The following is a 14,812-nucleotide window of genomic DNA, read 5'->3' as shown; positions in this document are numbered from 1 at the left end:
CTCTAAACTTTAGGTAGTCCAGTCAAGGATTTCCTATCAAATGACACCCTATTCCCTATAGTGCACTACTTTTGACCAGGACCCATAGGGCTCTGGTCAAAAGTAGTGCACTTTAAAGGGAATATGGTGCCATTTGGGATGCGGCCAAGCTTTCACTTTTTTTTATTTGAACCGTCTACACTGTTTCTGTGCAGGTGTTGGAGAAATTGGCCACCCTACTGTTTTCCCAAAGTATGCATTAACTAATACGATAACTTTTTCGGAGACTTTAGCCCGTGAGCTAACAATGTGACATTTGTACAGACATTCCTGTGAAAGATTGGCCATCTGTTTTATTTGTGTTCTTTGGTTAGACATTTTCCACATGGATAAAGGCCTTTAGATTGTGTCCCTGTACTGCGGGCAGGTGGGCAGGCAGGGAGGGAGGGACGCCTTGGTGGACTACAGGCTGAATCTCTGTTTCACTTAAAGGAGGTGTGTGTGTGTGTGTGCGCGCGCCTGCACTCACTGCTTACTTTGCGCTCTCCAATCATATGGTACAAAGAGCTATGTGTTGACTTGTGATGTGTGAATGTGTTTAGGTAGTGGTTGCCAACTCTCTCTCTCTCTCGCTGTGTGTGTCAGTTGAGCCCGATTTGGGCTTGATCCCAGGAGTGAGGGGTGGAAGGGTTGAGAGAGGGTTAGGGTGGAAGGGTTGAGAGAGGGTTAGGATGGAAGGGTGGGGAGAGGGTTAGGATGGAAGGGTGGGGAGAGGGTTAGGATGGAAGGGTGGGGAGAGGGTTAGGGTTGAGAGAGGGTTAGGGCGGAAGGGTTGAGAGAGGGTTAGGAATGAGAGGGGGTTAGGGTGGGGAGAGGGTTAGTGTGGAAGGGTTGAGAGCGGGTTAGGGTTGAGAGGGTTAGGGGGGAAGGGTGGAGAGAGGGTTAGGGGGGAAGGGTGGAGAGAGGGTTAGGGTGTAAGGGTGGGGAGAGGGTTAGGGTTGAGAGGGTTAGGGTGGAAGGGTTGAGAGAGGGTTAAGGTGGAAGGATTGAGAGAGGGTTAGGGTTGAGAGTGGGTTAGGGCGGAAGGGTTGAGTGGGTTAGGGTGGAGAAAGGGTTAGGGCGGGATGGTTGAGAGAGGGTTAGGGTGGAAGGGTGGGGAGAGGGTTAGGGTGGAAGGGTTGAGAGAGGGTTAGGGTGGAAGGGTGGGGAGAGGGTTAGGGTGGAAGGGTGGAGAGATGGTTAGGGTGGAAGGGTGGGGATAGGGTTAGGGTGGAAGGGTTGAGAGAGGGTTAGGGTGGAAGGGTTGAGAGAGGGTTAGGGTGGAAGGGTGGGGAGTGGGTTAGGGCGGAAGGGTTGAGAGAGGGTTAGGGTGGAAGGGTGGGGAGAGGGTTAGGGTGGAAGGGTTGAGAGATGGTTAGGGTGGAAGGGTGGGGATAGGGTTAGGGTGGAAGGGTTGAGAGAGGGTTAGGGTGGAAGGGTTGAGAGAGGGTTAGGGTGGAAGGGTGGGGAGTGGGTTAGGGCGGAAGGGTTGAGAAAGGGTGGATGGGTGGAGAGCGGGTTAGAGTTGACAGGTTTAGAGCGGGTTAGGGTTGATGGATTGTTAGGGTGGAAGGGTGGAGAGAAGGTTAGGGGGGAGACGGTTGATAGAGGGTTAGGATGGAAGGGTTGAGGGTGGGTTAGGGTTGAGAGTGGGTTAGGGAGGAAGGGTTGAGTGTTAGGGTGGAGAAAGGGTTAGGGCGGAATGGTTGAGAGGGTTAGGGTGGAAGGGTTGAGAGAGGGTTAGGATTGAGAGAGGGTTAGGATTGAGAGAGGGTTAGGATTGAGAGAGGGTTAGGGCGGAACGGTTGAGAGAGGGTTACATTTACATTTTACATTTTAAGTAAGGGGGGTAGAAGGATTACTTTATCCTATCCCAGGTATTCCTTAAAGAGGTGGGGTTTCAAGTGTCTCCGGAAGGTGGTGAGTGACTCCGGAGAGGGTTAGGGTTGAGAGAGGGTTAGGGTGGAAGGGTGGGGAGAGGATTAGGGTGGAAGGGTTGCGAGACGGTTAGGGTTGAGAGTGGGTTAGGGCGGAAGGGTTGAGAAAGGGTTAGGGTGGAGAGAGGGTTAGGGTTGACAGGTTGAGAGCGGGTTAGGGTTGATGGATTGTTAGGGTGGAAGGGTGGAGAGAGGGTTAGGATGGAAGGGTTGAGAGAGGGTTAGGGTGGAGACGGTTGATAGAGGGTTAGGATGGAAGGGTTGAGGATGGGTTAGGGTTGAGAGTGGGTTAGGGCGGAAGGGTTGAGAGTGGGTTAGGGCGGAAGGATTGATAGCAGGTTAGGGTTGAAAGGTTGTTAGGGTGGAAGGGTTAAGAGGGTGGTGCTTCCCTGTCTCTCTGGTCGTGTTGTGGGACGGATTTTGTAATAGACATTTTAACTAGCAAGGTAGAAGCCTTCATATAGAAGTTATGTACTTCAACCAAAGGATTGTGACAACATTCTCTCTCCACCATGTGAATCATGTAAGGTGGAAAAACATTTGGTGTTTGTGGTGGTCTTACACAGTGTGCACTATGCTTGAGTGTAGTGTGTGTGTACTCCTTCACATCAATAGTACTTTAAGTCCACACTGGTCTCTTGGCATACGCAATTCTAACGTGTGTAGCCACTGCTGAGACACACTCTGCTCTAGTGGTGTTACAAAGGTAGTTTAGTCCTCAAATATTTAAGCAATAAGGCCCGTGGGGGTGTGGTATATGGCCGATATACCATGGCTAAGGGCTGTTCTTATGCATGATGCAACGCGGAGTGCCTGGACACATCCCTTAGCCGTGGTACATTGGCCATATATCACAAACTCCCGAGGTGCCTTAGTGCTATTATGAACTGGTTACCAACGTAATTAGAGCAGTAAATGTTTTGTCATACCAATGGTATACGTCTGATATACCACGGCTTTCAGCCAATCAGCATTCAGGGCTCGAACCACCCAGTTTATAAATATCTATATATCACACTGGTGAAGGGATATAGGCTGTGAACATCCACAACTTTATGGTCAGTGAGTGGGTACATTTGGAACTCTAGTTTTATATACTAGGCCTGATTGCACTGTTAACCTTTTGTTACAGCAGTAGTCTTTTTTAAATTGTCAGTTACTATTAAAATCTAGTGAAACGTTGATTTGATTTCCAAGCTCATGTCTGTCCCAAATGGCACACCTTTCCTTAGGCATAATGCACCGCTTTTTACCACGGCCCTGGTTGAAAGTAGTGCACTATATAGGAAATAGGGTGCCATTGGAGCCGGTGTGTGTGTAGTGGTGCTATTAACTGTTTGGTAGTGTAGTTGTGCTAGTGACTGTTTGGTAGGGTAGTGGCGCTAGTAACTCTAGTGTGTAGTGGCGCTAGTAACTCTAGTGTGTAGTGGCGCTAGTAACTCTAGTGTGTAGTGGCGCTAGTAACTCTAGTGTGTAGTGGCGCTAGTAACTCTAGTGTGTAGTGGCGCTAGTAACTCTAGTGTGTAGTGGCGCTAGTAACTCTAGTGTGTAGTGGCGCTAGTAACTCTAGTGTGTAGTGGCGCTAGTAACTCTAGTGTGTAGTGGCGCTAGTAACTCTAGTGTGTAGTGGCGCTAGTAACTCTAGTGTGTAGTGGCGCTAGTAACTCTAGTGTGTAGTGGTGCTAGTAACTCTAGTGTGTAGTGGTGCTAGTAACTCTAGTGTGTAGTGGTGCTAGTAACTCTAGTGTGTAGTGGTGCTAGTAACTAGTGTGTAGTGGTGCTAGTAACTCTAGTGTGTAGTGGCGCTAGTAACTCTAGTGTGTAGTGGTGCTAGTAACTCTAGTGTGTAGTGGTGCTAGTAACTCTAGTGTGTAGTGGTGCTAGTAACTAGTGTGTAGTGGTGCTAGTAACTCTGTTTGGTAGTGTAGTGGTGCTAGTAACTCTGTTTGGTAGTGTAGTGGTGCTAGTAACTCTGTTTGGTAGTGGTGCTAGTAACTCTGTTTGGTAGTGTAGTGGTGCTAGTAACTCTGTTTGGTAGTGTAGTGGTGCTAGTAGCGCCAGCAGAGTGGCCTGTTCTGCAGACTACCAGGGACAGGGCTAGAGTTGTTGAGCGAGCGGAGGGCTGGTGGGGAAAACCAAACAAGCCGTTGGGCGCCTGGGCGGAGTGAAAGGACCACTGTGTTCTTCCCAAATTCCAACAGCCGCCTTTAAAAAGAAAGAAAAACATAACATTATTGCAGCTGCAACTCTGCATTCAGCCTCTACGCCTCTCCGACCCACCACCACTGCTGCACTACTCCGACCCCTGCGATAAATCGCCCTTGAGTCCACTGTGACCACTCTTTGCCAAACTTCTCAATATTTCTGTACAGCAGAGGGCGTGGGTTAGAAGAGAGAATGTCTCCGTATGGGGTGTCAGCACTTAGAGATGTCAGGTTGTTAAGCTTGTTTAACATCTGCGCTCGAACATCCCTCCCCGGATCAAGCCGTTCTTTAGCAGTCTCCCTCCTCCCGCCTCCTGTCAGTGTGAATGTTGGTGTGTATTGCTCCCACATGAGTAACAGCTGCAGAAGCTCGCGGTATAACGTCTCGACTGACGGTTGCTGTGAGAGGTCACGTTGAGGAAAATAAACCACCAATGAAACTAGACTTTTCTTTCTCTTTTGGATAGGTGGTTCTCCAGAGTCAGCTTCTGTACCTGCTGCAGGGAGGCCTGCTACACTGCATGTTAAATTATATTATTGGGCTGCCCAATTATGGGCAAGTAGACAATGGGTGGCGCAACCATCACAATGTATTTAATTTAAATTAGATGTCTTTTTTTCTTCTTGAACATGATGGTTTGTTTTCTGCTGCGAGAACAAGGCGCCTGATTCACATAACTGACAGAAAACAAAACTAGTTTTTCACGGTGTGTAACTGTGCTGTGTGAACTGTCTTTACGATGGTTGGTCTTGGGTTTGTGTGCATCTGTAGTGTTGTAGTGTGTATCTGTAGTGTGTATCTGTAGTGTTGTAGTGTGTATCTGTAGTGTGTATCTGTAGTGTTGTAGTGTGCATCTGTAGTGTTGTAGTGTGTATCTGTAGTGTGTATCTGTAGTGTTGTAGTGTGTATCTGTAGTGTTGTAGTGTGTATCTGTAGTGTTGTAGTGTGTATCTGTAGTGTGTATCAGTGTTTTCTCTCCCCCTCTCTGTAGGAACCCATCTGAAGGTGTGTCCCCAGGAATACTCATGCTGTACCTTGGAGATGGAGGAGAAACTGAGCCAGCAGAGCCACTCAGACCTGAAGGCCCCCGTCTCCCAGCTCAGCACCAACCTACAGAGCACCTTCAAACAGAGGCACAGCCACTTTGACCGTAAGGGAGAGATCGAAATGCATGCACACACGCTCTCACACACACACCCCCCTCTACCTTCCTACTGTATCAGTCCATCTATGTCCCACTGCTAGGCAGCATGGCGTCCTGTCCCAGTCCCCAGAGCAGCAGTGCATGTGGAGTGTTGGCTTTGACCGACACTCCCACCTGCCCGTGCACTGGCTGCCTGCAGCAGACACCCATTCTCTGTTGGCCGGTCCACCTGTCTCTCAATGTCTGTCATTGCCCCTCTCTGGCCAATTCCCTCTTGCCCTACGCTCTGGGGAGAAAGAGAGGCATGCATGCTCCCAGACAGACCACACACCCAGAGCCAGTCTTCTTTCCCTTAAAACCCTTCCTGTTCTCGCTCTGTGTGTGTGTGTGTGTGTGTGTGTAAAAATATCTGGATCAGGTTTACCGTGATTGCTCTACTGTGTGGAGAGGCGGTGCATGGGAACATGTGACAGTGCTCAGTCACTGAGGAAGGGCAGTGGGACAGTTTGGCCCCTGAGACCTCCTGTCCCCCATCGAACCCCATCACCACTCTGGCTATTGCCTCTGCTGGTTGATGAGGGGCTGTAGATGCAGGCTAGAGGATACCTGGTCGGACACACTTTCATGGACCCACAGTACCAAGCCCTCAAATGAGTTTAGGCTCCATAGTGAGATGGAGTGTTGGGACATAAATGAATATTTCAAGTATGTATTGTACATAAAATCCAGCAGCATACCACCCTGCATCCCACTGCTGGCTTGCCTCTGAAGCTAAGCAGGGTTGGTCCTGGATGTGAGACCAGATGCTGCTGGAAGTGGTGTTGGAGTGCCTGTAGGGGGCACTCTTCCCTCTGGTCTAAGGAGATCCCAATGCCCCAGGGCAGTGAAGGGGACATTGCACTGCACAGGGTGCCGTCTTTCAGATCGGATGTTAAAACGGGTGTCCTGACTCTCTGATCACTAAAGATCCCATGGCACTTATCGTAAGAGTAGGGGTTTGGGTGTTAACCCCGGTGTCCTGGCTAAATTCCCAATCTGGCCACCTAATCAGCCCCAGCTTCCAATTGCTTCTGCCCCCCCCCCCCCCCCCCCCCCCCCCCGTAACTCTTCCCCGGGTCGTTGCTGTAAATGAGTGTGTGCGGGATAGTCGGTAACAGGGAGTATGTGTATTGCAGCCAGATGTGAACAAGAATGTGACGTGTCGGAATGTGGTGGCTGCTTTAGCGCTCTCTCTATCTCTCTTTCGGTCTGTCTCTCTCTCTCTCTCGGTCGGTCTCTCTCTCTCGGTCGGTCTGTCTCTCTCTCTCTCTCGGTCGGTCTGTCTCTCTCTCTCTCGGTCGGTCTGTCTCTCTCGGTCGGACTGTCTCTCTCTCTCTCTCGGTCTGTCTCTCTCGATCTGTCTCTCTCTCTCTCTCGGTCGGGCTGTCTGTCTCTCTCTCTCGGTCGGGCTGTCTGTCTCTCTCTCTCGGTCGGGCTGTCTGTCTCTCTCTCTCGGTCGGGCTGTCTGTCTCTCTCTCTCGGTCGGGCTGTCTGTCTCTCTCTCTCGGTCGGGCTGTCTGTCTCTCTCTCTCGGTCGGGCTGTCTGTCTCTCTCTCTCGGTCGGGCTGTCTGTCTCTCTCTCTCGGTCGGGCTGTCTGTCTCTCTCTCTCGGTCGGGCTGTCTGTCTCTCTCTCTCGGTCGGGCTGTCTCTCTCGGTCGGGCTGTCTCTCTCGGTCGGGCTGTCTGTCTCTCTCTCTCGGTCGGGCTGTCTGTCTCTCTCTCTCGGTCGGGCTGTCTGTCTCTCTCTCTCGGTCGGGCTGTCTGTCTCTCTCTCTCGGTCGGGCTGTCTCTCGGTCTCTCTCTCTCTCGGTCTGTCTCTCTCTCTCTCGGTCTGTCTCTCTCTCTCTCGGTCTGTCTCTCTCTCTCTCTCGGTCTGTCTCTCTCTCTCTCTCTCGGTCTGTCTCTCTCTCTCTCTCTCGGTCTGTCTCTCTCTCTCTCTCGGTCTGTCTCTCTCTCTCTCTCGGTCTGTCTCTCTCTCTCTCTCGGTCTGTCTGTCTCTCTCTCTCGGTCTGTCTGTCTCTCTCTCTCGGTCTGTCTGTCTCTCTCTCTCGGTCTGTCTCTCTCTCGGTCGGGCGGTCTGTCTCTCTCTCGGTCGGGCGGTCTGTCTCTCTCTCGGTCGGGCGGTCTGTCTCTCTCTCGGTCGGGCGGTCTGTCTCTCTCTCGGTCGGGCGGTCTGTCTCTCTCTCGGTCGGGCGGTCTGTCTCTCTCTCGGTCGGGCGGTCTGTCTCTCTCTCGGTCGGGCGGTCTGTCTCTCTCTCTCTCTCGGTCTGTCTCTCTCTCTCTCTCGGTCTGTCTCTCTCTCTCTCTCGGTCTGTCTCTCTCTCTCTCGGTCTGTCTCTCTCTCGGTCTGTCTCTCTCTCTCGGTCTCTCTCTCGGTCTCTCTGTCTCTCTCTCGGTCGGTCTGTCTCTCTCTCTCTCTCGGTCGGTCTGTCTCTCTCTCTCTCTCGGTCGGTCTGTCTCTCTCTCTCTCTCGGTCGGGCTGTCTGTCTCTCTCTCTCGGTCGGGCTGTCTCTCTCTCTCTCGGTCTGTCTCTCTCTCTCTCTCTCGGTCTCTCTCTCGGTCTGTCTCTCTCTCTCTCTCTCGGTCTCTCTCTCGGTCTCTCTGTCTCTCTCTCTCTCGGTCTGTCTCTCTCTCTCGGTCTCTGTCTCTCTCTCGGTCTCTGTCTCTCTCTCGGTCTCTGTCTCTCTCTCGGTCTCGGTCTCTCTCTCTCTCTCGGTCTCTCTCGGTCTCTCTCGGTCTCTCTCTCTCGGTCTCTCTCTCGGTCTCTCTGTCTCTCTCTCGGTCGGTCTGTCTCTCTCTCTCTCTCGGTCGGTCTGTCTCTCTCTCGGTCGGGCTGTCTGTCTCTCTCTCTCGGTCGGGCGGTCTCTCTCTCTCTCTCTGTCTGTCTCTCTCTCTCTCGGTCTGTCTCTCTCTCTCTCTCTCTCGGTCTGTCTCTCTCTCTCTCTCGGTCTGTCTCTCTCTCTCTCTCTCTCGGTCTGTCTCTCTCTCTCTCTCGGTCTGTCTCTCTCTCTCTCTCTCTCGGTCTCTCTCTCTCTCTCTCTCTCGGTCAGGCGGTCTGTCTCTCTCTCGGTCTCTCTCTCTCTCGGTCTGTCTCTCTCTCTCTCTCGGTCTGTCTCTCTCTCTCTCTCGGTCTGTCTCTCTCTATCTCTCTCGGTCTGTCTCTCTCTCTCGGTCTGTCTCTCTCTCTCTCTCTCGGTCTGTCTCTCTCTCTCTCTCTCGGTCTGTCTCTCTCTCTCTCTCTCGGTCTGTCTCTCTCTCTCTCTCTCGGTCTGTCTCTCTCTCTCTCTCGGTCTGTCTCTCTCTCTCTCTCGGTCTGTCTCTCTCTCTCTCTCGGTCTGTCTCTCTCTCTCTCTCGGTCTGTCTCTCTCTCTCTCTCGGTCGGTCTGTCTGTCTCTCTCTCTCTCGGTCTGTCTGTCACTGTCACTGTCTCTCTCTCGGTCTGTCTGTCTCTCTCTCTCGGTCTGTCTCTCTCTCGGTCTATGTCTGTCTCTCTCTCTCTCTCGGTCTATGTCGGTCAGGTTGCTCTCTCCCTGGATAGGGTGTCCAGCTTAATGCACACATCTTTTGCTAATTTGCATAGTTCATTGTTTAATTCCAGCTTTCACTTCCAGCATTTTAATCAATTTATTTATTTCCTTTACTAATGTGTTATCATGTACACAGTCACATTTATTTTGTCTTAGTATGCCTCTAAGAACGGAAGATTGCAATTTTTTCAAGTCATTACTGAATTATTTAATGTAATCAAACATGAAACCTCTTAAACATTCATGGTAATTCAGAGATGTGTACTCGAGTCACGTGACTTGGACCCGAGTACGTCTTGATTTTGAGGCTTGACTTGGCAAAAAAAACGCCACTCGATTTTGACTTGATCATCTATGACTCGTGACTTAACTTGAACTTGAGTTGTATGACTGGAGAGACTCGATGTGTCATCTCGCGCAGTATGTACAGTGCCTTGCAAAAGTATTCATCCCCCTTGACGTTTTTCCTATTTTGTTGCATTACAACCTGTAATTTAAATGGATTTTTATTTGGATTTCATGTAATGGACATACACAAAATAGTCCAAATTGGTGAAGTGAAATGAAAACAATTAATTGTTTCAAAAAATTATAAAATATGTATTCACCCCCTTTGCTAAATAAAGTCCACCTGTGTGCAAAGTCCACCTGTGTGCAATCTAAGTGTCACATGATCTCAGTATATATACACCTGTTCTGAAGTCTGCATCACTACTAAGCAAGGGGCACCATGAAGACCAAAGAGCTCTCCAAACAGGTCAGGGACAAAGTAATGGAGAAGTACAGATCAGGGTTGGGTTATAAAAACAATATCCGAAACTTTGAACATCCCACGGAGCACCATTTAAATCCATTATTTAAAAATGGATAGAATATGGCACCACAACAAACCTGCCAAGAGAGGGCCGCCCACCTAAACTCATGGACCAGGCAAGGAGGGCATTAATCAGAGAGGCAACAAAGAGACCAAAGATAACCCTGAAGGAGCTGCAAAGCTCCACAGCGGAGATTGGAGTATCTGTCCATAGGACCACTTTAAGCCGTACACTCCACAGAGCTGGGCTTTACGGAAGAGTGGCCAAAAAAAAGCAATTTCTTAAATAAAATATGCAAAACGTTTGGTGTTTGCCAAAAGGCATGTGGGAGACTCCCCAAACATATGTAAGAAGGTACTCTGGTCAGATGAGACTAAAATTGAGCTTTTTGGCCATCAAGGAAAACGCTATATCTGGCGCAAACCCAACACCTCATCACCCTGAGAACACCATCCCCACAGTGAAGCATGGTGGTGGCAGCATCATGCTGTGGGGATGTTTTTATTCGGCAGGGACTGGGAAAATGGTCAGAATTGAAGGAATGATGGATGGCGCTAAATACAGGGAAATTCTTGAGGGAAACCTGTTTCAGTCTTCCAGAGATTTGAGACTGGGACGGAGGTTCACCTTCCAGCAGGACAATGACCCTAAGCATACTGCTAAAGCAACACTCGAGTGTTGTCTTGGAATGGCCTAGTCAAAGCCCAGACGTCAATCCAATTGAGAATCTGTGGTATGACTTAAAGATTACTGTACACCAGCGGAACCCATCAAACTTGAAGGAGCTAGAGCAGTTTTGTCTTGAAGAATGGGCAAAAATCCCAGTGGCTAGATGTGCCAAGCTTACAGAGACATACCCCAAGAGACTTGCAGCTGTAATTGCTGCAAAAGGTGGCTTTGCAAAGTATTGACTTTGGGGGGGATGAATAGTTATGCACGCTCAAGTTCTGTTTTTCTGTCTTATTTCTTGTTTTGTTTCACAATAAAAAATATTTTGCATCTTCAAAGTGGTAGTAGGCATGTTGTGTAAATCAAATGATACAAACCCCCAAAAAATCAATTTTATTTCCAGGTTGTAAGGCAACAAAATAGGAAAAATGCCAAGGGGGGTGAATACTTTTGCAAGCCAATCTGTCCTTTTATATCAGAGTGCTGCAGGTTCTGTGCATTCTGTTCTGTGTCTTGACCAATCAGTTTCACAGAAATCACAGATTGCGCTGTCCCATCTTGCCGTCTGGGTAAACGAAATGGTCATGTTATGTAGCCTAGTTATAGCCCATTTATTTGTGTTAGGAGAAAATGTGAAAGTGATCAAATTTGGTTTAGGCTATATTCAAACTTGGTCTGGTTACCTTGACCTTTTCAATCCAAAATGATTAACTGAAATTAATCAAACAACACAATACTGATTACGTAAATATACATACTTTTTAATTGCAGTTGCATAGGCCTATACGATGCAAACCTGCATAAAGCAATCTCAGCCCTCTGAGTTCTATTGTCCAATTGCAGTGGTTGTGTTTGTGTAAAGGAAAGTTTTATAATAATTCGTATTAACTAGTACAAGGTTGCTGCAGTTTGACTGGGTTTTCATCCTCCCGAGGACCAGGAGTTTTTCCAGAATTTTTTTAAAACCATGTGACCAGTTTAGAAAATATCTGTATACCTAGGCGGCAGGTAGCCTAGTGGTTAAGAGCGTTCGGCCAGTAACTAAAAGGTCAATGGTTCGAATCCCCGAGCAAGGCACTTAACCCTAATTTCTCCTGTAAGTCGCTCTCGATAAGAGCATCTGCTAAATGACTTCAATGTAAATGTGGTCCCACTCCCATCATTGCCCATATACATAAATAACTTCTTACAACTACTTTTTACAACTAATTAATTAATGTCATACCCTATGAGCTGGTTAAATTACCAGATTAGGAAATGCTCCGGGCCCCAGGGAAAAGAATTTGCTGGGACCTGGGGTGCCACTTCTGCATCAGGGCATCATCGGTCCCATAAATCGTTGTATTTGGTTTCAAATACTGGTAGTGGGGGAAAAGGGATGCCGTTTGTAAAACATGTGGGTCCAAAATCACTGATGAATTGCAATGAAATTGGCATAAAACATAACCATTGACATGAGGACTCTAAACCCAAAATAAGGGACTTGTGACTTGACTCGACCTGAGCTTGCCCATTATTGCTTGGGACTTGACTCGAGACTCAAAGATTAAGACTTGTGACTTGCTTAGGACTTGCAAAATTGTGACTTGGTCCCATCTCTGGTAATTCATGGTAACCTCGTAAGCAATTCATTTAGACCCGGCGTTTATTTGAAACAGACGTTTATTTGCTGAAATTGGTGTCATTGCCTGGTTATTAAAAGAGACAGGCGGCTATTTGAGACTCAGCGTTTAATTGAAGTTTTACGGTACCTGAATTTGTCCAATAGAAACTCTTTAGTTGTTCCGTTTTGCAACTCTTTGGACTAATGATTACACCCCAATTCTCACATTGAGACGTCCAGAAGCAGCCGTTCCCTACGGACGTGTCTGCCACAGGAAGTGGCTTGCCACAGGAAGTGGCTGAGGCTCGTTGTATTTACAGTGGCTGGAGATGGTAATGATGGTGGCTAATGGTTCATCTGGAGCTGGACACACACACAGAGACAAACACAGGAAGTGGTAGAGCAGAGTCCTCATGTGCCTGGAGTTAGGAGTCATGGCCAATTAAGTATGGGCCTAGAATAGTTCTCACTCACTCACTCACACACACACACACACACACACACACACACACACACACACATATATATCTCCCTCTGACCTGGGGTTTGGGTTTGTCCCGTTCTGTCTGTCTGGGGGAGCTAGCTATGTCTGGGATTAAGCCCTTCTGCCCCAGGACACACACATCAAGACCCATACATCTCCAGCACGGCGGTCCTAACAGCAGGAGGGGTGGAAACCCACAAGAAAAGGGAACAATTACTGTGAGAAGGAGGGTTTGGGAGGGATGTCCACTTCTCCTTATGGGAGGAAAGGGGAGGTCGGTCCGCTCCTCTCTTAGGGTGATGGATTGGCCCAACATTAGTGCTTCGTACTTCAGGGACGGGTACCGGGGAAGGGGGCGGGGGAAGAGATTCTTCCAGACCCTCTTTCTGTCTTCTCTAACAAGATTCTTGCTGTCAGGATCTACATTCAGACTCTCACACGAACACACACAGGTTAAGCAGCTATACTTCCTCATATGTCCTTAGTGTTTCCCTAAACACCATGATCCCTTTCCTCTACCCTTTCACCTACATTTTCCTGAACCCATGGCTGAGCGGCAAGCACATTTTTCTTCTGGAAAACCCTAAGGGAGTGTGTGCTGCTCCACTGCCTAGCTGTATGTCATAAACCGTTTTTAACGATGAAGCAAGATGCCTGTGTAATGCTGCTTTCGTACTAGAGGCCATAGCTTCAGCCTGAGAAACCCACTCAACTTTAATCGATCTTTAAAAACTACCAGAAGTTCGAACTAGAAGTGTGTTTTGTGCTACCTTGTGTTACTGACCCAGCTGTACGTCTTTGCCAGCGCAGATCTTTTGGGTGTGAAGTGGTGGTTCATTAGTATGTCTGGATAGGCGGGATGATTGGGCCTGTCCTCCCCTCCCTCATGTCTCCTTTCACTGACTTTAAACTTGTGGCAACTGACATTCCAGAGTGGGGGGTGGTGGGGGTAGAAGGACCTTTTGTTTTAATCTCTGTCAATGGAGCGTGGAGATTGGTGCCCTCTCCCCTGTCTTTGTGTGTGGGGGAGGTGAATGGAAGGGCTGCAGTGTTTCCGGTAGCCTTGGTGACACAGTGGGGATTTGGAGTTAAAAAAGCCCTCAATTTACCCCTCCCCCGCCTCATTTTTTTCTTTTTAGAGTGTCCGTCTGAAGTGGAAGTGACAGCACCGCACTTGCAGTGTGTGTGTGTGTGTGTGTCCTGGTGCCCGAATTCAGGAGCGTTTGGTGACTCCCTCGGAGAGAGCATGGGAACTTTACATTTCAAAGCTGGGCAGAGGGCACACAGAGAAACTGCAGCGGAACAGAAGTTTTGTGTGTACAAGGAGAAAGAGGAGAGGAGATGCTACAAAGAGAACAGAGTGAAAGGGGGGGTGTATGCTTGCGCGCATGAGAGAGAGAGAGGTGAAGCATTTTGCGGAGAGAGTCTGGAATTCTCATTTTCTTCAGATTAAGAAAGTGGGGGTGGCGGGGGGGTTCGTGGGAGAGGGGTGCTGGATTATTTGGGGGGTGGGGGGTGTGATGGACATTCCTTAGGATGAAGTAGGTCATTGTTCCCCGTCTCTACTGAAGAGAGCCTTCTGAAGGAACTGACCAACTGAAAGCACTGGAGGGAGAGCGAGAGGGGGACAGGTCCCTATATGGAAAGGGAGGAAGAGGGGTGGGCAGTAATCCTATTGAAAATGCCTCTGAAGGACAGACCAAGAGGAGCAGGGAGAAAGGAAAACGAATGGAATGTGACAACAGAAAAATGCCATTGGTGGTCAGTCTGAAGCGGCTTGATGTGGAGAGACGTTTCTGTTGAATGGCAGTGGGTCTACAGGAAGCAGGCAACCGCCGCTCCCATACTCACTCTCTCTCTATCGCGTTCTCTCTCTCAAACTCTAACTCCTCTCATCCCCCTCTCTTTTCCTCCTTTCCAACCGCTTCTCTTCCCATGGTGTTTTTTTTCCTGCTGAGTGATTTTATGTGCTGTACTGCTGTTGGGACACTGCGCTGTACTGCTCAGAAATGTTGTGAGGGGAAACCAGTACATACAGGACAATGTTAAATGAAATAAATATCCATCTGTTTTGATCATAACCCCTCTCTGCTTTTCAACCCTATTGGCAGCTACAGGAGGACTATGTCCCAAATGGCACCCTATTCCCTATATAGTGCACTATGGGTCAAAAGTAGTGCACTATATAAAACCTTTTTTTTGCCTTTGGTGAACTAACACTCGCACTTTACTATTTCCCCTTACTAGCTCTGACTTTGCTGATAGCTACTTTATTTAGGGAAAATGTACTTTCTATGACTGAGATCTGTGGTTGTCCCACCTAGCCATCTTAAGATGAATGCACTAACTAAGTCGCTCTGGATAAGAGCGT

The 14,812-nt window shown here is 48.8% G+C and overlaps 1 protein-coding gene across 1 annotated transcript in view; it reads left to right on the top strand.

Annotated features, from left to right (window-relative positions):
• The window catches only part of LOC311117301 (glypican-6-like), a 55,655-nt gene that overhangs the window by 31,015 nt on the left and 9,828 nt on the right, over positions 1-14,812 (top strand). Inside the window, exon 2 of the mRNA XM_084192267.1 lies at positions 5,152-5,310. Coding sequence (XP_084048393.1) covers positions 5,152-5,310 — 159 coding nt within the window. The remainder of the gene's footprint in view (positions 1-5,151; positions 5,311-14,812) is intronic.

Source organism: Coregonus lavaretus (genome assembly GCF_964263955.1).
Source record: "Coregonus lavaretus genome assembly, contig: HAP1_SCAFFOLD_1524, whole genome shotgun sequence".
NCBI lineage: Eukaryota > Metazoa > Chordata > Actinopteri > Salmoniformes > Salmonidae > Coregonus > Coregonus lavaretus.
Note: the sequence above shows the minus strand (reverse complement) of the source record. Positions and strands in the feature narration are given on the sequence as shown.